Source organism: Trichoderma gamsii (genome assembly GCF_001481775.2).
Source record: "Trichoderma gamsii strain T6085 chromosome Unknown Scaffold_4.2, whole genome shotgun sequence".
In the NCBI taxonomy this organism is placed as follows: domain Eukaryota; kingdom Fungi; phylum Ascomycota; class Sordariomycetes; order Hypocreales; family Hypocreaceae; genus Trichoderma; species Trichoderma gamsii.
This window is the reverse complement of record NW_020171341.1, coordinates 163,020-179,019: the sequence shown is the minus strand read 5'-3', so window position 1 is coordinate 179,019 and position 16,000 is coordinate 163,020. Positions and strand designations below refer to the sequence as shown.

General features: G+C 50.7%; 2 protein-coding genes across 2 annotated transcripts; one reads left to right on the top strand and one right to left on the bottom strand.

Annotated features, from left to right (window-relative positions):
• Window positions 1–600: 600 nt before the first annotated feature.
• Window positions 601–4,582, top strand: TGAM01_v201531 (hypothetical protein; the record flags this gene model as incomplete). Its single annotated transcript, XM_018806378.1, has 5 exons — window positions 601–611; window positions 673–706; window positions 783–900; window positions 980–1,254; window positions 3,566–4,582. 5 exons carry the CDS (start codon window positions 601–603, stop codon window positions 4,580–4,582), a joined length of 1,455 nt encoding a protein of 484 aa, XP_018660409.1.
• Window positions 4,583–6,125: 1,543 nt separating this feature from the next.
• On the bottom strand, window positions 6,126–9,926 carry TGAM01_v201530 (hypothetical protein; the record flags this gene model as incomplete). Its single annotated transcript, XM_024548786.1, has 2 exons — window positions 6,126–7,502; window positions 7,608–9,926. 2 exons carry the CDS (start codon window positions 9,924–9,926, stop codon window positions 6,126–6,128), a joined length of 3,696 nt encoding a protein of 1,231 aa, XP_024406397.1.
• Window positions 9,927–16,000: the final 6,074 nt, after the last annotated feature.

The window sequence follows — 16,000 nt, the reverse complement described above, 5'->3', positions numbered from 1 at the left end:
GAATATTGAACTATTGCCTTGAGGTGAGGGTGTGCGGCCTACCTAGGGTATTTAAATATGAGGTTCTTAAAGTGTGCCAATTACTGTTCTAGTGACGTCTAAGAAACTGATAGTCCCCCACGCAATGTTGAGTTCATCTGGTCTTATACGTATAAGATTCGGAGCACGGCTAGGTACAATTGACTTTCGGAGCTTTTAGCGAAGACCCTTGGGAACCGCCTAGTAAAGTGCAACGCGGGGTTTGAGTTCAATGTGTCGGACTATTACTTACCGTAGGTCTTCATAGAATTCAAGGCTGCGGTGTTAGTTTTGGCGCTGCGGCCATTTGTCAAAGCCGCTGGAGGGTTCATGCCGACAAGAGGGGCAGCGGCACAAAGTACATGTGAGAAGTACAGGCTGGGCCTAGGAGAAATTGGGGGCACGGAACAAGGTACAGGCAGAACCCGAAGCACGCGCTACTGCCTCGTCACCGACCTGGCCAATTCATCCAAGAGTACGCCAGCTCAAGTCTATTCAAACCGCATCTCGTCCCGCTTCGACCTTGTCACTGCGCCTCGACCGTCATCGTGTCCCTCTCGGTGATGTGAGAGAGCCGTCGTAATGGCGATTCAGTACGTTGCGTCGCCTGCTTCTGCTCTTGCGACCAGATGAAGCTGACTTGCATCTCTCTAGCTATCTTATTCTGCTGTCCCGTCAGGGGAAGGTGGTGCGTAGCTCCCCTTGTTGCTGATAACGAGAGCTTCCAGCAAGCATGAGACGAACTCTACTGACTTTTCTTCCAGCGGCTTGCAAAGTGGTTCACGACGCTGTCCCCCAAGGACAAGGCCAAGATCGTCAAGGACGTATCACAGCTCGTCCTCGCTCGAAGAACACGCATGTGCAACTTTTTGGAGTACAAGGGTTAGTAAACGACTGCTCTCATATGCGCCCCCTTTTTGCCGCTTGAAGAAGGTGACTGACTGTGTCATTCATTGCCTAGAAACCAAAATTGTCTATCGGCGATACGCCTCGCTCTTCTTCATCACAGGATGCTCCTCCGAGGACAACGAGCTGATTACACTCGAAATCATCCATCGATACGTCGAACAGATGGACAAGTACTACGGCAACGTATGCGAGCTTGATATCATCTTCTCTTTCACAAAGGCCTACTACATCCTCGACGAGCTGCTTCTTGCAGGAGAACTGCAGGAGAGCAGTAAGAAGAATGTGCTGCGCTGCATTGGACAGCAAGATTCATTGGAAGATATGGAGGTGAGTTCTGTGTAGAGTTTAACCCGGCTGCATCGCACCGATCCTGGCTCTTTCCCATACTATGATGCGCCATCGCCATCTTTTTATACTTTTCCGGGTTACGGCAACGCGACTTGACAGCTGACAACGGATTTCCAAACGCAAAGGTCGAAGACGAGGTCACCAAACTCATGTAAAATACGTGCGAACGAAGTCGGGACCTGTGCGCAACATTTGGTCAAAAGGGTTGTTGCCTATCGCCTTGACCGACGCCCATTCGCCATCAAGGTTACCGCCACGGAGTACCACCGGCATATATGATATACGATCGAGGCCCCTTACTGTCCCACCGGCTATTTGGAGTCATCGCACGATCCGAAAGGATTTGACTATTAACATTTGGCGTTGCAGGTCGAGAGCACTTTAGAGAAGCTTCGCACGGTGGGAATTCTTTGATTACAAAAGTCTCAGGCAACTGAGCATCTCTTCGATGAGAAGAGAGGGCACACTGGGAAGAATGAATGGAGCGGGTAATGATTGGAGAGAGGATATGGCCATGTTTTTTCTTTGTGTGTATAGATCTTGGAGGATGGAAAACCATCCTCTACCATATCAAGAGAAGAAAGGAAGGGAAAGACGAAGAGGAACCCCAAGCGTCGCACTGATGTTCCGTCTCACGGACTAGTAGTCCCCAGAGTCTGGGACATATCGGCTGGCGCTTGAGGCCTGAATCTAATACTATACCAGGAGACAAAGGAAAGCAAGCAAGCAAGAAAGAAAGCGCAAAGCCAATTCATGATCTTTTTCATTTTCCACGTCATTGAGCTTAATCCAGCCAACCAACTGCACAGTCGTTTTCATTTGGGCACATGCTGCCATTGGTGACAGGCCGTTGGCTGCTGCGCTTCGTCTTGTCGATGCCGCGCGTGGCAGCTCCATGAGTCTCTATTCGTTGCAACTAATCGGCTCACCAGAAATTGCCCCCCTCTTTTGGGCGGAGGTGCCGCCATGAGTCCGAGCAGTCTGCTGCTACTGCCACTGCTGCTAGTACTAAAGAATTGCTGCTGCTATTCGTGTCTGCCGGGCGCAGCCGACAGCGGGCGATCGGGCCAGGACTGGAGCTTTAGGGGGCAGAAGCCACGTACCCGCACACCGACTACCGGCACTCGCCAACCAACTCGGCGCTGCGTGAGAACGTGGGCGATGCGCGAAACGGCGATGGCCATGCAAACACTCTGGCTGTGGACGATCTGGTCCAATGCGCAATGCGACCGACTGGCGTTCTGCTAGCACCTGCGCTGGTGAGGTACACAGTTCTGCCGGCCTGAAGCACAGCGCTGGCCACTGGCCGAAACTCCCTATCCTCCCCCTAACAGCCCAACCAGCCCGCCTCCGCCTCCGCGCTCCACCGCTGCAGCACGCAACAGCCCCTCCATCTGCCAGCTGATGTCACTGCAGCGCTGCACTGAGCGCCGGCCAGTTGAGGCCTTCAGCGACTCCCACCTGCGTGTCACCCGATCCGGCTTCTGGCCGTGCACTAACGAGACGATAACAGGACAGGAGACGCCAGCTGCACGACTTGCATCCATCTCGCTCTCTCCCCTTTACTCCAAACGCTTCCAACCAACCAGCTAATCTTCCACCCACCCGTCTTTTGTCCAATTCAACCTCTGCCAACCTGCTTTGAGTTGCGAGCAGCTGTTCTTCTGTGACCGTGAATGACGGCACTGCTCGGCTCTCGACGCTGCTAGTTGCCGCATCGTCGCTCTCTTCGCATTACCAAGACAAGACCGCCTCCTCGAACCCCTACCGGCTTCCATCGACAAAGATCTCGAGCTGAGCGAATCGCTTCCACTCCCTGCTGCAGTCTCGATCCACCAACCCCGTGCAGATCCGCGGACTCAAAGCAGACAACACCGGCGAGCGTCACTGCAACTGCGCAGTCCATACCACATACCAATCCACCAAGCCATCGCAGCCCAATTCCGTCCTCGGCTTGGGTGCCTTTATTGCGCAGCACGCACGCCTGATTAAACCCAAAACCACCCACCAGTAGCTGTTGTTCCAGCCGATACTTGGCGATACTTTGAATTTTCGCCTCCAAAGCTTGTTCATAATACATATACACTCGCCCTCCACCCGCCAGCTTCTGTCTTTAGCGCAACCTCCCGATACGCGCGGCACATTCTATCTTCGCCTGCCACCATTCAGATATTCATGCAGAGATACGAACTCGTGAATAGTAGCCACCATGAAGGTAGGTGATCAAAATGATTGAGCGGGCGCCAGCCTGAGACAAGCCAAATCTGACGAGACATTCCTCGCGACTCAGTACCTCCCAGTCCAAGAGTTCGAGACCGTAACCGGCGCTCTCAACTTCAACACCCCTGATTGCAATGTCACTGGCGGATGCGATCTCTACACCACCAAATCTACCGGGTCCGACAAGAAATTATACAAGAGTATCGACAAAGATCTCAGTTCACAGCATGCCGCACTGCTCAAGCTGGGCGCCAGCCTGTCACCGCCCGACCGACAACACATGCTCGCCACGTCGCGCAGCATGCAGCTATTCTCGCACTCGAGCGCATTCGGTCCTCTGTCTGAGCTTGCTAGCCGACGAACGTTTGCCTATTTGATTGCGACGCTCAATGCGAGCCATCCTCACTACGACTTTTCCCACGTCTTGCGGCCCGGCGATTTCAAGCGTGAGAGGAACTTGAGGCGTGTCATTGCCAACTTGGATTCAATATTGCAAAACGTACGGCCCGGCTTCGAAGGCTCATCGTACGACTCATCCGCTGGTAGCGACGCGAACGCACAATGGGGCCCACAGTGCTGGTCCTTGATTAACAAGGAGATGCGTCTTAATGAGTGCACCGTCTTTAGCTATCACCCAGAAGTCGACCCCTTTGAAGAAGATGAAAGCGCCATTTGGGCCGTCCACTACTTCTTTTTTAACAGAATGCTGAAGAGGGTCGCTTACCTCTATGTCAGAGTCGTTCCCGTCATCTCCTCACAGAGCCCAACTTTGAGACCGGCCAAGGGTGGTCTGCACAAGCGACATACCGCAACCGAGTCAGAGGGCACCAAGAAACGAACCAAGTACTGGTTTGGTGACCAAGACGCTGAGTTGGTACCGCCATTTGAAGACGACGAAGAGCCGGTGGATGACGGTCTCTACTGGAATCGCGGAGAGGATGGCGATATCGTACAGTTTTCGGATGATGATATGGCTGAAGATGAACCATTTGATGAGGATGACGACTATGATGAAGATGACGACATGACAAGTACAAGGCGAGAGAGGCTTATGAGCGAGGATGTTGCAGGACGAATGGAGATTTAAGCTGAGGCTATATTCTTCAAGCCACGCTTATTTCTGCGGCGAAACGGAGGCAGCAACAGTCCTAGCCTTGTCTGCACCAAGATGACGAGGGATTTTGTATCTTTTCAACAAGGATATGCCCTCTCATTTCAAATCTGCTTGGATGGACTTTTATTTATCTTACCATGAACATATCACTCGCACTCGACTTACCAAGGGCAGAGATGGAATTACAGCTCCCTCCATCTCAAAGCTTCTCTCTCTCTCCCATCCTAATTTATCATTTTTGGGTTTTCGTTTTCTGGACTCGATTTCCAACGATTTCCTATTCAACTACTCTACCGTATCGTTGCTATGATTACGAAATGTCATTTTTTAGCGTGGCGCATGGTCCTGGTTTCTGGTCGGTGAGAGCGACTGGGAACAACGTCGCCCAGAGTTTTCTCTCTGATTTTCATTTGGTTCAATTTCCTATCGTTGCGTCATTTTATCAAGTTTATTCATGTATCTGCCGTTTTTCTACTTCTTTTCTTTTCTTCTTTTCGTTTTGCTGTGTTATTTGAAAATATTTGGTGGCTCTTTTTACCTATTTTCGAAAAAACAAAGGCTGGTTTTGTTGTTTCTATTGTTATTGCTTATTTCTTTCCCTACTCTTCTCTTTCTTTGTAGTTTTCGTTTTTAATCTGGGAACGAGGTGGGCTACCTATATAACAACGTATATATATACAGATCACGCAGTAATGTTATGAAATTTGGCTTGGTCTCGCTGGGAACGAGACTTTTGCTGGCTACTTTTATATAGTTTACGCAAATTAGCAGTATATGGATTTACTCCTAGTCTATCATCAAAGCTTCAATACTTGTATCTTCAATCATTGATCTGATAACAGAAGCGATAACTGAATAAACGCAAATTCTTACATAGAGGCATATATGTGAAGTTATTGCTGGGTACAAAGCACAATATAATCTACCTAGCATACAAAAAAGGTCCACATATCTTCATACTGCCCGAGACACAAACATAAGATGATTCACGCTTAGAGAAAAGAGCAATGACGCAGCACGAGGTATCCATTGATCTAAATAACACAAAGCTAACGAAGAGAATTTGAAAAAAAAAAAAAAAAAGTAGAAGCGTGTGCAGCTAGAGAAACAAACAAACAAGTAACCGAATTCCCCTTGCCCCTTTTCCTTGTCCGCCTATCCTAGCAAATGGCCAAATCAGTATCAGCCGCCATTTATTATCGACGACCGGTATTTTTCAAGACCACTTCCCACGCAAAATATCTTTTAGTGTTTAATAATTAGTCTCGGGTATCAAGTATTTCCAGATATAAAAGCGCGCATAAGATGAATGTAAAAGAGCATGCTATTATCGGGTGCTCCCCCTTCGAACCAATCTCTGTTTGATTGGACCGTGTATTTATACTCTGTTTGGTGTATGAATATGTATCGTCGAGTAGAATTGAATTAAATGCAAGAATTCTTAGAACCGAGCAATGCCATCGAGGAGCGCAATGAAGCAAAATGCCGATATACTGGCGTGTAGAAACTTCGGCGCTTAGACAGCGGACGCCTTCCTTCGTCGCCCAAAGAATCTCGCGAATCCGCTGGGCTCTTCCTCCTGGACTGGAACTGGAGCGGGAGTAAAGTCTGGCGGCGGCTCAGAATCGCGCAAGAACTTGGCTAGATCTCCTGTCTGTCCTAGGTATGCAGGCTCTCGCGGCTCAAATTTCTTCATTGGGACTCTGTTCATGGGGGCTCTCTCCGTTGGGGCTCTCTCCACCGGAGCTCTGTTTACTGGTGGGTCAGCATGGACAGGCCCATATGCGTCGTATCCTGGAGGCATCTGAATCGGAACGTGTCTGCGAACAGTTGACGGGCGGGCTTCGTTGGCGAGGCCCACAGCGCCGGGGCGTGATTGAGACTCAGTAAGAGTATTGACCTCTTTGGAGTTGTTACGACCAAATCGTCCCATAAGACCAGGTGTGCTCGACTTCCTCCTTGGCTGCTGCTTCGTAGGCGGAGACGGAGGCTCTGGCGGAGGCTCACAGTTGAGTAAGAATTCTGCCAGACTTTCTTCCTTCTTGGGGGGCGGTCTAGGAGCCATATCGAAATCATCATCTTCTTCTTCATCGCTGAAATCAATTGCGTATGGATCGCGAACGCGGCGAGTTTTCCGAACGGGCATCGGCATGCCCATATCATCGTCGTCCTCTCCAAACATCGCGTTTGCCTTGGACATGCCCTTGTTCTTGAGAAGTGCAGAGTTGGAGTTGACAGAGGAGTGCATCGAGTAGTCCGTCACGCTGGTAGATGCTTGGCTGTGTCGCATATCCGGAAGCACCGGATCGACCGCCCTGCCTCCAGCCGCACCATACATCATCTCTGAATCTCCTGGGTTACGGAAAGGCGCCACGTGTCGAGGAATGGGATTTTGACCATTGGCTGGACCCTGTCGTATAAAGTCAATCAAATCTGAGGTCTCGCTTCTGCTGTTGGCAGCAGGCTCTCGAGCCTGGTATCGGTTTCGATTGCTGCTGCTGCGACTGCTTATGGTGGTAAGTGGTTGAGACTCTGGAATGGTCTTGGGTGGGTTGACAGGGACGTGAACATTGCGCAGAGCTGCCGGGCCTCTGTCGCCAGCTGGGCCTGTAGACTTGATAAACTCGGCAAAATCCGCCAAAGACTCGCCAGGTGCACGAGCATCTCGAGCTTGGGCCCCACCATTACGGCCAGACGCGCCGAAGGCTCCAGCCGGAGCGCGGGGGATCGGTCCAGAAAGTTTGGGCGTGCTTTCAGAGGAGGCCTGGGCATTGGCTGGCTGCGCCCGCGGAATTGATGGAGATGCATTTGAGCTAACAGGCGAGGATCGCATAAGGTCTTCGCTCTTACGGGAGACCTTGGTCACAACAGGGCTGTCGGCAGATTTATTGACCTGGAAGATGACTTAGCAAACAAAACGAACTCCTTAATGTGTGAGGTAGAGGGAAAAAAAAAAAGAAAGGACGATGCTCGAGGTTAGAGTGAGACTGGAACGTACATCCATATCACGCATATTCTCCGGTGTCAATGTGTAAGTGATGGTTTGATTGCTCTGAATGAGCTCTTCAAAGTTGCGCGCCATGCTTTCAGCACGGTTTGATGCGTCGTCTGAAAGAGTTCTAACAGCCTTGAATCGGCTGGCGCCAGAAGATGCGGACGAACCAGAAGTGTGGATTTGCCGAGGAGGAGCAATGGAATCCAGAGACGGAGTTGATTCCTTGTCATCTTGCTCAGCAGTGGGCCGTCCCTTCTGTCGATTGGATTGCCCCCCAGCGGATCGGTAAGGAACATCTGGAAATTGAACATCTGTGGCACTTTGAGCGGTTTTAAGAGACGAGCTCCTGGTACTTGAATAAGGCTGGTCGCTTTGAGGGGAAGCCGAGATTCTATCAGCAGCTCTGATATTTGTTTGCAAGCCATGCGGGAGTCGGCCCAGCTGGTCTCGACTTCGAGAAGCTGGTGCAGGCTTGACAATCGGATTCACCTGATCAGCGTCTTCCTCAGACTCTGAGATGGTGGCAGCATTTGGGATGGGTGGCCTCATCCTCTCGACTGGAGACCTCACTGCCGAGAGAGGCACGCCTGTTCGTGAGCTAGTGTCAATGGCCTTGACTTTCCGCATCTCGTCGGGACGTGATAGAGGGCTTGCTCCAGACACAGTGCTTGCCCGTGGCCGCTCGGCTGATTCCATGGAACGCGGCCGACTAGTGGCTGGACTACGGGGCGGAACGTCTATGATGCGTGCAGAGTGCACACTAGAAGATCTGCTCAGATGAATGGCCTTACCCGTATCTGAGACAGAGCGAGATGAAGTGCTGGAGACGGAGACTCTGGACGAAGTCAAGATCTCGGCCTTTTCGTATATCACTTCATCAAACTCATCCGATCCGCTTTCATCAGAGTCGCGGCTTTTCGGTTTCGCCTCCACCTCCACCTCCACAACAGAGAGTCTCGTAAGCTCTTGGAGCTCAGGAATTCCTGTTGCATCGGCAGTTTTTGACCTTGGTCGCGCAGTCGCATAGAAGACGGACCTTTTGGGGGTTGGCAGTGAGGTGGATCTTCTGTGAAGGCCGAGTAAGGTGGCATACTGCTCTGAATCTGGAGATGATTGGGATTCTTTGAGTAAAGATAACGCCCCGGCGAAAGATTGAACGCGGCGCTTGTCGAAATCCTTTTCTTCCTCCTCGCTTCCATCTTCCTCATCATCGCTATAATGGGCCAAGCCTGGCACCTCAATCTCCGCAATGTCATTGTCGCCCATGGGTAGTGGGATATTCATGGGGTGAATGTCTTCCTCTGCAGCATCCTTTGTGTCATCTTGCACCTCGGCAGAGTCAGTTCCACGCTCACTGATGGAACTCTTACGATCGTACAGAGAACTAGCGTGGCTGACTGAAAGAGATCGACTGGAGGCATATTCGCCTAGTGGCGCACGCATTCTCTTTTTCCACCCTCGCCATAAGCGGCCCAAAGTTCGATCAAGCGCAACGCGTTCCATGTCAATATCCTCCACCACAATTCTCTCAGCAACAGCGGCCGGGCTGCGCGCTCCATCCTTGAGCTCTTTTTCAATTCTGGAGCGCAACCTTTGGCTAGCCGCCTGCCCAGCCACAGAAAGCGTGAGTTCACCCATATATTCCAAGACTGAGGTAAGGAAGATGGCCACGGCAGGCGAGATGATGTCGGAAGTTCTTTCATGTTCGCCAATCTCGAGATTTTCCTGCGTCATGTACTTGTCCTCGTCCTCTTCTTCCAAGTCTCCGAGAGAGGAGTAGACCATACACCGCAATCTAGCTCTCTTCCAGGCTAATTCAACATCCCAGTCTCGTGCATGGGGGCTCTGGGGCTCGGTGTACTCTTCTTCCTCGGAGCCCCCTAGGTACTCCCTCAGTTCTTCATCAGCATTGCTTATGGTTTCTTTGGCCAACTTTGGCTTGAGGACGTCGGAGACGGCAGGTCGCAGGGCCGAGAGAGAGGTAGATTTGGCGACTTGCAAAAAGTTTAGTAACAACTGATCCAGGAAGCTGTTGACTAGCAGCAAGGCAGCAGGGGATATGGCAGCGGCCTCTCCAGACGGCTCGACGCCATTCTGGTCGTACCAGGTGCTTTCGTGGCCGTCGTGGTTGTTTGTTACAATCTGTGAGGCTGCAGTTGACGCAATGAAGGCGGCCTCTGGAGATACCGACTGTGGAAGAGCAAGAAACGTGTGGCTCGCGATCGAAGGTCTGTCGCTGGAGATGCTCTGGGTTCGCGGTCGCACATCGCGCGGCGAGCCAACGCTGCTCGTCGGGCGCGACTCGACGGCGGAGCCAGCCATGGTTGAAGCTGGTTTTCTACCGAATGTAGCTGTACTTAATGTATGATCTTGAGTTGTTCTCCGACTTAGTCACTGCTCTCGAAAACAATGACTGTATAGTTGTATGAAGTCCACGTAGGAAAAAAGAAGAGTGCAGTCGAGATCGGTGCTCGTGTCGAGGTTTCGCAACTCGTCGACAGTCAAGGCGAATAAGCGACGGTCCCTAGCTATTCGTGGAATATGGGGCCGCGAAAAGGTAATCAATGCTTAAGACGGAGGACCCCCTGGTCGCAAATTAGTTCATGAATCGGGACACAATCGAATGACTGGATTGGCAGGCCCGCTAACACATGGCTCTGGGGACTGGGATGGTGAGATGAGACACAGGAGGGCAAAGGCGGGTTTAAGTGACTCCAGTCTGCGACGAAAAAGAAACGAGAGTGAGCGGTGGGTGTCACAATGAAGGAGCAAGCCAGGCTGGTTGATTGATTGATTGATTGATTGATTGATGGCTGGTGTTGGCACTAGCAACCAGATGGCGCTGAATCCACGGGGGATGACAGGCAAACGATGGTTGTGGCATCAACCAGAGGCCGACAGGATGCAGTTCAGCTGCGTGAGGGAACAAACTGGGAGGCCATGAAGCAGAGAAAAAGAGGGAGGGCATCAAGGGGGCCGAGCTGTTGGACCACGAGGAGTCGGTGCTGGAGGTGCCTTGACAGCAGCCACTATGGGGAAGCGGTATGTGGTACTTTGTGCAGCGCAGGGACAGTGCTGGGGCGGCAGGTACTCGAGTAACGGCGCTGGTACCGGTACAGAGCGCAGCTGGTACTTACATGTACTCCTGGAGCGAGCGCCTTACACGAGGACGAATCGTGGGCGCCGTCGAGATGTCTGTGCGCTGGCGAGTCAATGCTGCAGAAGCACAGCCCGTGACGTGCCCGTTGTTGGGAAGAAGGAGAAAGAGTTGCAAGGCGAAAAGAGGAGAAGGTTGCGAAGATTCATCCACAGTGGCCAGTTGGACCATCAAGGCGGCGAAATGGAGATTTGCATGATAAACGGGATCTGTTCTTTTCTTTTTTTTTTTTCTCCGGCTGCTTTGAGATTGATGTCGACCCCCTTTCTATAGCAGCAGTGCTAGTGCAGGCCCGACGACTTAGACGGCAGTAGTGGGCGGTACTGTAGCATCGATTCAGCGCAAAGGTGTCCATAGACTCACAGAGTTGAGGTCAGTCTAGTCAACGTGAGACCCGGTGTTGCTGCTAAATGGGAAGCCTCTTGGAGGATCGACGGGCCGTGGAATGCTCTCTTGCATCAGCGCAGGCCGCAGGTCGTGGGTCAATTGATGCTTGAATCACACAGCCTGCTGGTTAAGGTAGGTAGCCGGTAATTGCGTGCAAAGCACCATCCCATCCACATCGCCCTACAGTTTTTCATTTCCATCCCTCCCATTTATTTGCTTCATTGTCTCTCGTCTCACCGCACCTTCTTTCATATATATTTATTTTATTACATTATATTTTCAGTTTTTCACTCTTTTAAATTAAGCTTCTTGCTTCTCCTCATTGCACTCCTTCTTTTCGGCAGACTCTCTACTCGCTCGCCCATTTTCCAATCCCTCCTGCAAAGTCCCGCCTCCACTCCCTGGCGAGACTGGCCCTGGCTTGCCTCAACTTGGGTGGCCCCAAAGCGGCCTGGCATGGAGACCCTAGCGTCATCTTTAGTGCCTTAGCGAAGGGCCCCACCGGCGCTAGAAGCAGCAGCTTTCAGGGGTTGCCTCAACGTCGACGCTGGATTAATAAGGCCGATGGCGGGACACGATTTTGAGGCCGCTTGGCTTGGAGCATATCGAAACAACAAGAATAACGTTGAGCGCCTCATTTTTTTTTTCTGACGCCCGCGTGTTTCTCACATGTTTGGTGCAACTCAGACAGCAGTAGTTCTGCTTTTGTTCCTACTCCTCTGATCCTCCATCATCCCGCAAGGGGCTAACACTGTGTTGGCTGGCTGATCACAGATGGCTCACAGTATTGCCTGTTTGGTCAATACATAAATGTACATTGTCAACACTCCTTCACGTCACGCCTCCACTCCATTCGCATCCGCACTCCTGCACGGAGCTCGGAGTATTCTATAAATAATGACTGATGTGCAGAACTTTACTAGGAAAGAAGCACACCGGAAAATCGCATCAATCGGCCGAGCCAAGGCTGCCCAAAGTGGCAACCCTGATATCGGGAACTGGCGCTATCAACGCTATGCGGAGACGCGGCGCTGGATGGCGACGATGTCTAATACAGATTACATACTTACAAACTGCGTGGAAGATAAGAAAAGAAAAGAAAATCTCTTTAGCTGGAGTTGAATGGAGTTTGCAGCTCGGGGTAATTATACTTGCAAGTCGCTAACACGGCCGTTGAGGAGAACCTGACTCAAGGCACAGGGCTGTTAATCTCTGGAAGCAACGTGAGAGACACGAGACAAAACTGCTAGCCTCGCAGACTAGTAGCATATGCGGCGCTCATTTGCTCCACGCGCCAGGGATCAGGGCACAACGACAATCTAGGCGCATCAGGGTCTTTTGCCATGTCTAATAACAGTCGTCGTCTCAAGTTAGATTTCGGTTTTTGCCTCCCAAGAAAAGTAGCTTTTTGATGGAAACGGAACGACGCGTCCGATGCTCTGCATAATGAACTGGCGTCGAACAGTAGAAAGCCCGCCACAGCTCACACTGGCGGCTATCTCATCGGCGCGTGCTGCCGCACCGACCAGCAGCCACCCGCTGCAAAGTATGGCGCCTTCGAGGTTTCAATGTCTTAATTGAACCGTGCTTTTGTCGTTGCTTTGGGGCTGACTGTTAATCCAACCTCAGCTATGGCGGTTTAGCACCGCTGTGTCGCCCCGGCGGTGATCCTTTAAGGCGGGCGACTGATCCCAAGGCAAGCCAATGCTTGTAAGTCGAGCAAAGGCTTCTCCATGCACGTGGTTTTATTATAATTGCACGCATAAGGCTTGCAACGCACCCATTCCTTGATCAATTGCTGTGATTGACCACGTCTCGGATTCGCAGATCCACAGCTCGCTAACCCAAGTCCCGAGCCGGGATGGCCTCCAGCCCCGGCCCCTCGTGGCGTTTTCCACGGCTCTGCAGGCAGCTGGAGCCAAGAGGGGACTTGTTACAGAAGGTTGACTTTTGTTTCGTTTCAATCCGATGACTGGCTTGCGCTAATAGTAATAGTACCTACTGCCCGCTGTTGCCACCAACTCCAACCACTGCTGGTATCATGTGCTGCTGTAGAATCCTAGTCCCGCCTCGCTTCTTCAACACAATAGCCTACTACTCCGCATTCTTCGTGCAGAAGCGCCTTGTAGGCAGCAAGCGAAAGAGCGCGGTCTCTCATGCGGCCCTTGTGGCGAGCAGAAACCAGCCACTGACGAAGCTGAAGCTCAGCACTGGTGAAGGCGTTGCTCTTTGTCGCTTATCTCAATCGCTTGGCCCTTGTATTGTCATCGTTTGGCATCGGCAGGCGGCTTAGGCCAGTTGGTGAAGATGGCGCTGCATTAGCCGATTTGCTTGCATTGCTTGACCGTTGATTCGGGGAAAGTCGAGTAGACGTAAAGATTTACTGCATGTACTGTACCTACCTACTGGCCATAAAGCGGCTTGCGACACAGTATCTCGCACCCGCCTCTTTGGTATCTCACAACGGAGATGTGCGAGAGCACAGGGTGCCTATTTGAGCAGCCTATTTGAGCATGTACAGAGACACAATGCATGATAGTCACATTTTCTTTTTCATAGCAGTGTTACGCTACAGGGCTTGGGTGCCTCTATCTTGTCTATCTACCTGCCTGAAGAGCTCATGCTGACTGCATAGTCCCTCCCAGAGCTAACTCTCGAGTTGCACTCCTGCAACCGCATCAACACCCTGATATAAACCTACCAATGGGAGATGCAAATGCCGCGGAGTTTATTTGGCCATTCTGTAGTATTCTCAATAAGGCGCCGGCCCGCAGCTGTATGCCAGGGGAGCTCCGACTGTTGCGTTAGCTATAAGCAGGGACAGCGGCAGTTGAGCGATACATGGACTACATCTCCCGGCAGTGTCAGATGATTGATACGCATAGTAGGTGATGGACACGCCCAAGCTTTCCATCAAAGATGCACAAAGGCTCACCGATAAGGGTATACAACAACAACAACAACAACGAGAGCTACAGTATTATACCATAGGTATGGCCATCCCGCATCTCACCGCGTACAGAATACCCTCGAAAGGATCTCATCCTCTTGCGCCCAACTCAAAGGACCCCAACCACCAAGATCGACGGCACGGACAGCTAGCGGATGACTCCGCGTCGGGATGCAACAGGACCGGTAACGTGCAGTTCCCCATACTATACCGGCTTACCTCGATTAGTAGCATCACTATCCTTCCGCAAACAGGGAGGCCTAGAGAGGATCGTGACGTGTGGTGAGACGAGCGCAAAGTTGCTCCCCGACGCATCGCGCAATGATCGTTTTGGGGCTGTCAGCTCGGCGATTCCCGTTACGGCGCTGTTCCGCGGATGCTCGGCGATCAATTTGCATTGGTTAGTGACCGAATCCTACGGCATGGCAATGGCCTGCTGAAGGCTCCGATGTGGACACATATCTTTCCGAAGGGCTGCTTGCCCTGTGACACATTTAGTTGTAGGTGGTATTGCAAGGGGTGAGGCCTGTAGTGATGAGATGTTGGGTGGTAGGTGCATGTAGATATACGCCTCAGTCAGAGCCGCCCTTGTGGTTTTTACTGCCTCGGTGGTCCAGAAAATGTATCAGGCATACTGATAATTGATTTGATGCCTTACGAGTGAAATTATAGTATAAGAACACTGATAATCTGTTAATGAACTCATATTATGGCAGAGTATTCTGAACAACTGTTGCATCTATGAGATTGAATCTCTTGCATCAGTTGACGCTCGACTTTTTAATACTCTCCATGTAGATGAAATGATTTTTTCGTAGAACAGTACATAGTACATCAACAGAAAACTACCATCTTGCTACTATCCAAGACTTGATAAGTCATAAGTAGTCTATTACTCGTATTTGACGACGAAAGATGCTCGTCAGAGTCGGATGCCGTAATCTCCTCTTAAAATACTACAACGGCGTCGAGGGAAAAGTTAACCAATGGTCCCGTTTCATACTGACATTGTCAGTAAAGAACTTGAAACATCACTGAAAAGAAAACAAGGCTCCAGTCTGTTCGATAAGAACGAGGTTGGAAAGCTCGGAAATAACTTTGCACAATTCTGCAGCTGGTCGTTGCAGATATCACAACACGGCCAGCAAAAACTACTGGATGGAGCATACTTCAACATGCCGCTCGCCTTGGACTGGATTGTATGGTGTATGGTCCGATATTTTCTAAGGAATGAGGCAGAAGATTTACTTCTTAGCTTTAAATTCAATTACTAAACCGAAGATCCTTGGCTATACCGACGATAAGTAGAGGGGAGTCTGCTGATACGTATTGGGACTCCCATATGTTAAAGTATTGTCTCTACGTTGATGGGTTGATTGGCTGTAGGTGATATTGTAATACAACTCTAGGCAGCTAATGGGATATTTAATGATGACGTTAATTAAGAAGCTGCTGGGTACTGGTGTTTGCACTTTGTGAGATGTAGTCTACCTCAAGTGCCGGCAAATAGAATACTGCACTACATGTCGTATAATGGGTGATATTTCCATTATTAGAATTTCGTTAGGGTAATAGACTAACACAACAACACCGCAGTCCTTGATACGGTGCGGAAATTGTGTGCATTTTATATGCCTTTGCAGAACGGTAAAGCTGGCACATGAAGCCGTATCACCAACAGCCACAGCCACATTAACGCCCTCAAATTCTGCATCAGTTCCATCTCGTAAAATTCTAGCAATAGATCCTGCATAAGGATTCAAGTGTGAAAATGGGCAAGAGAAAAAGAAAAGTCTAGGTAATTGCCTAATTTGCGTAAATCGCTATACAATAAAAAAAAGCCAAAAGCCCGATTTTGAATAGCTATTGTCTTCGCTCTCTCTCCCTATTGTTCTCTACAGC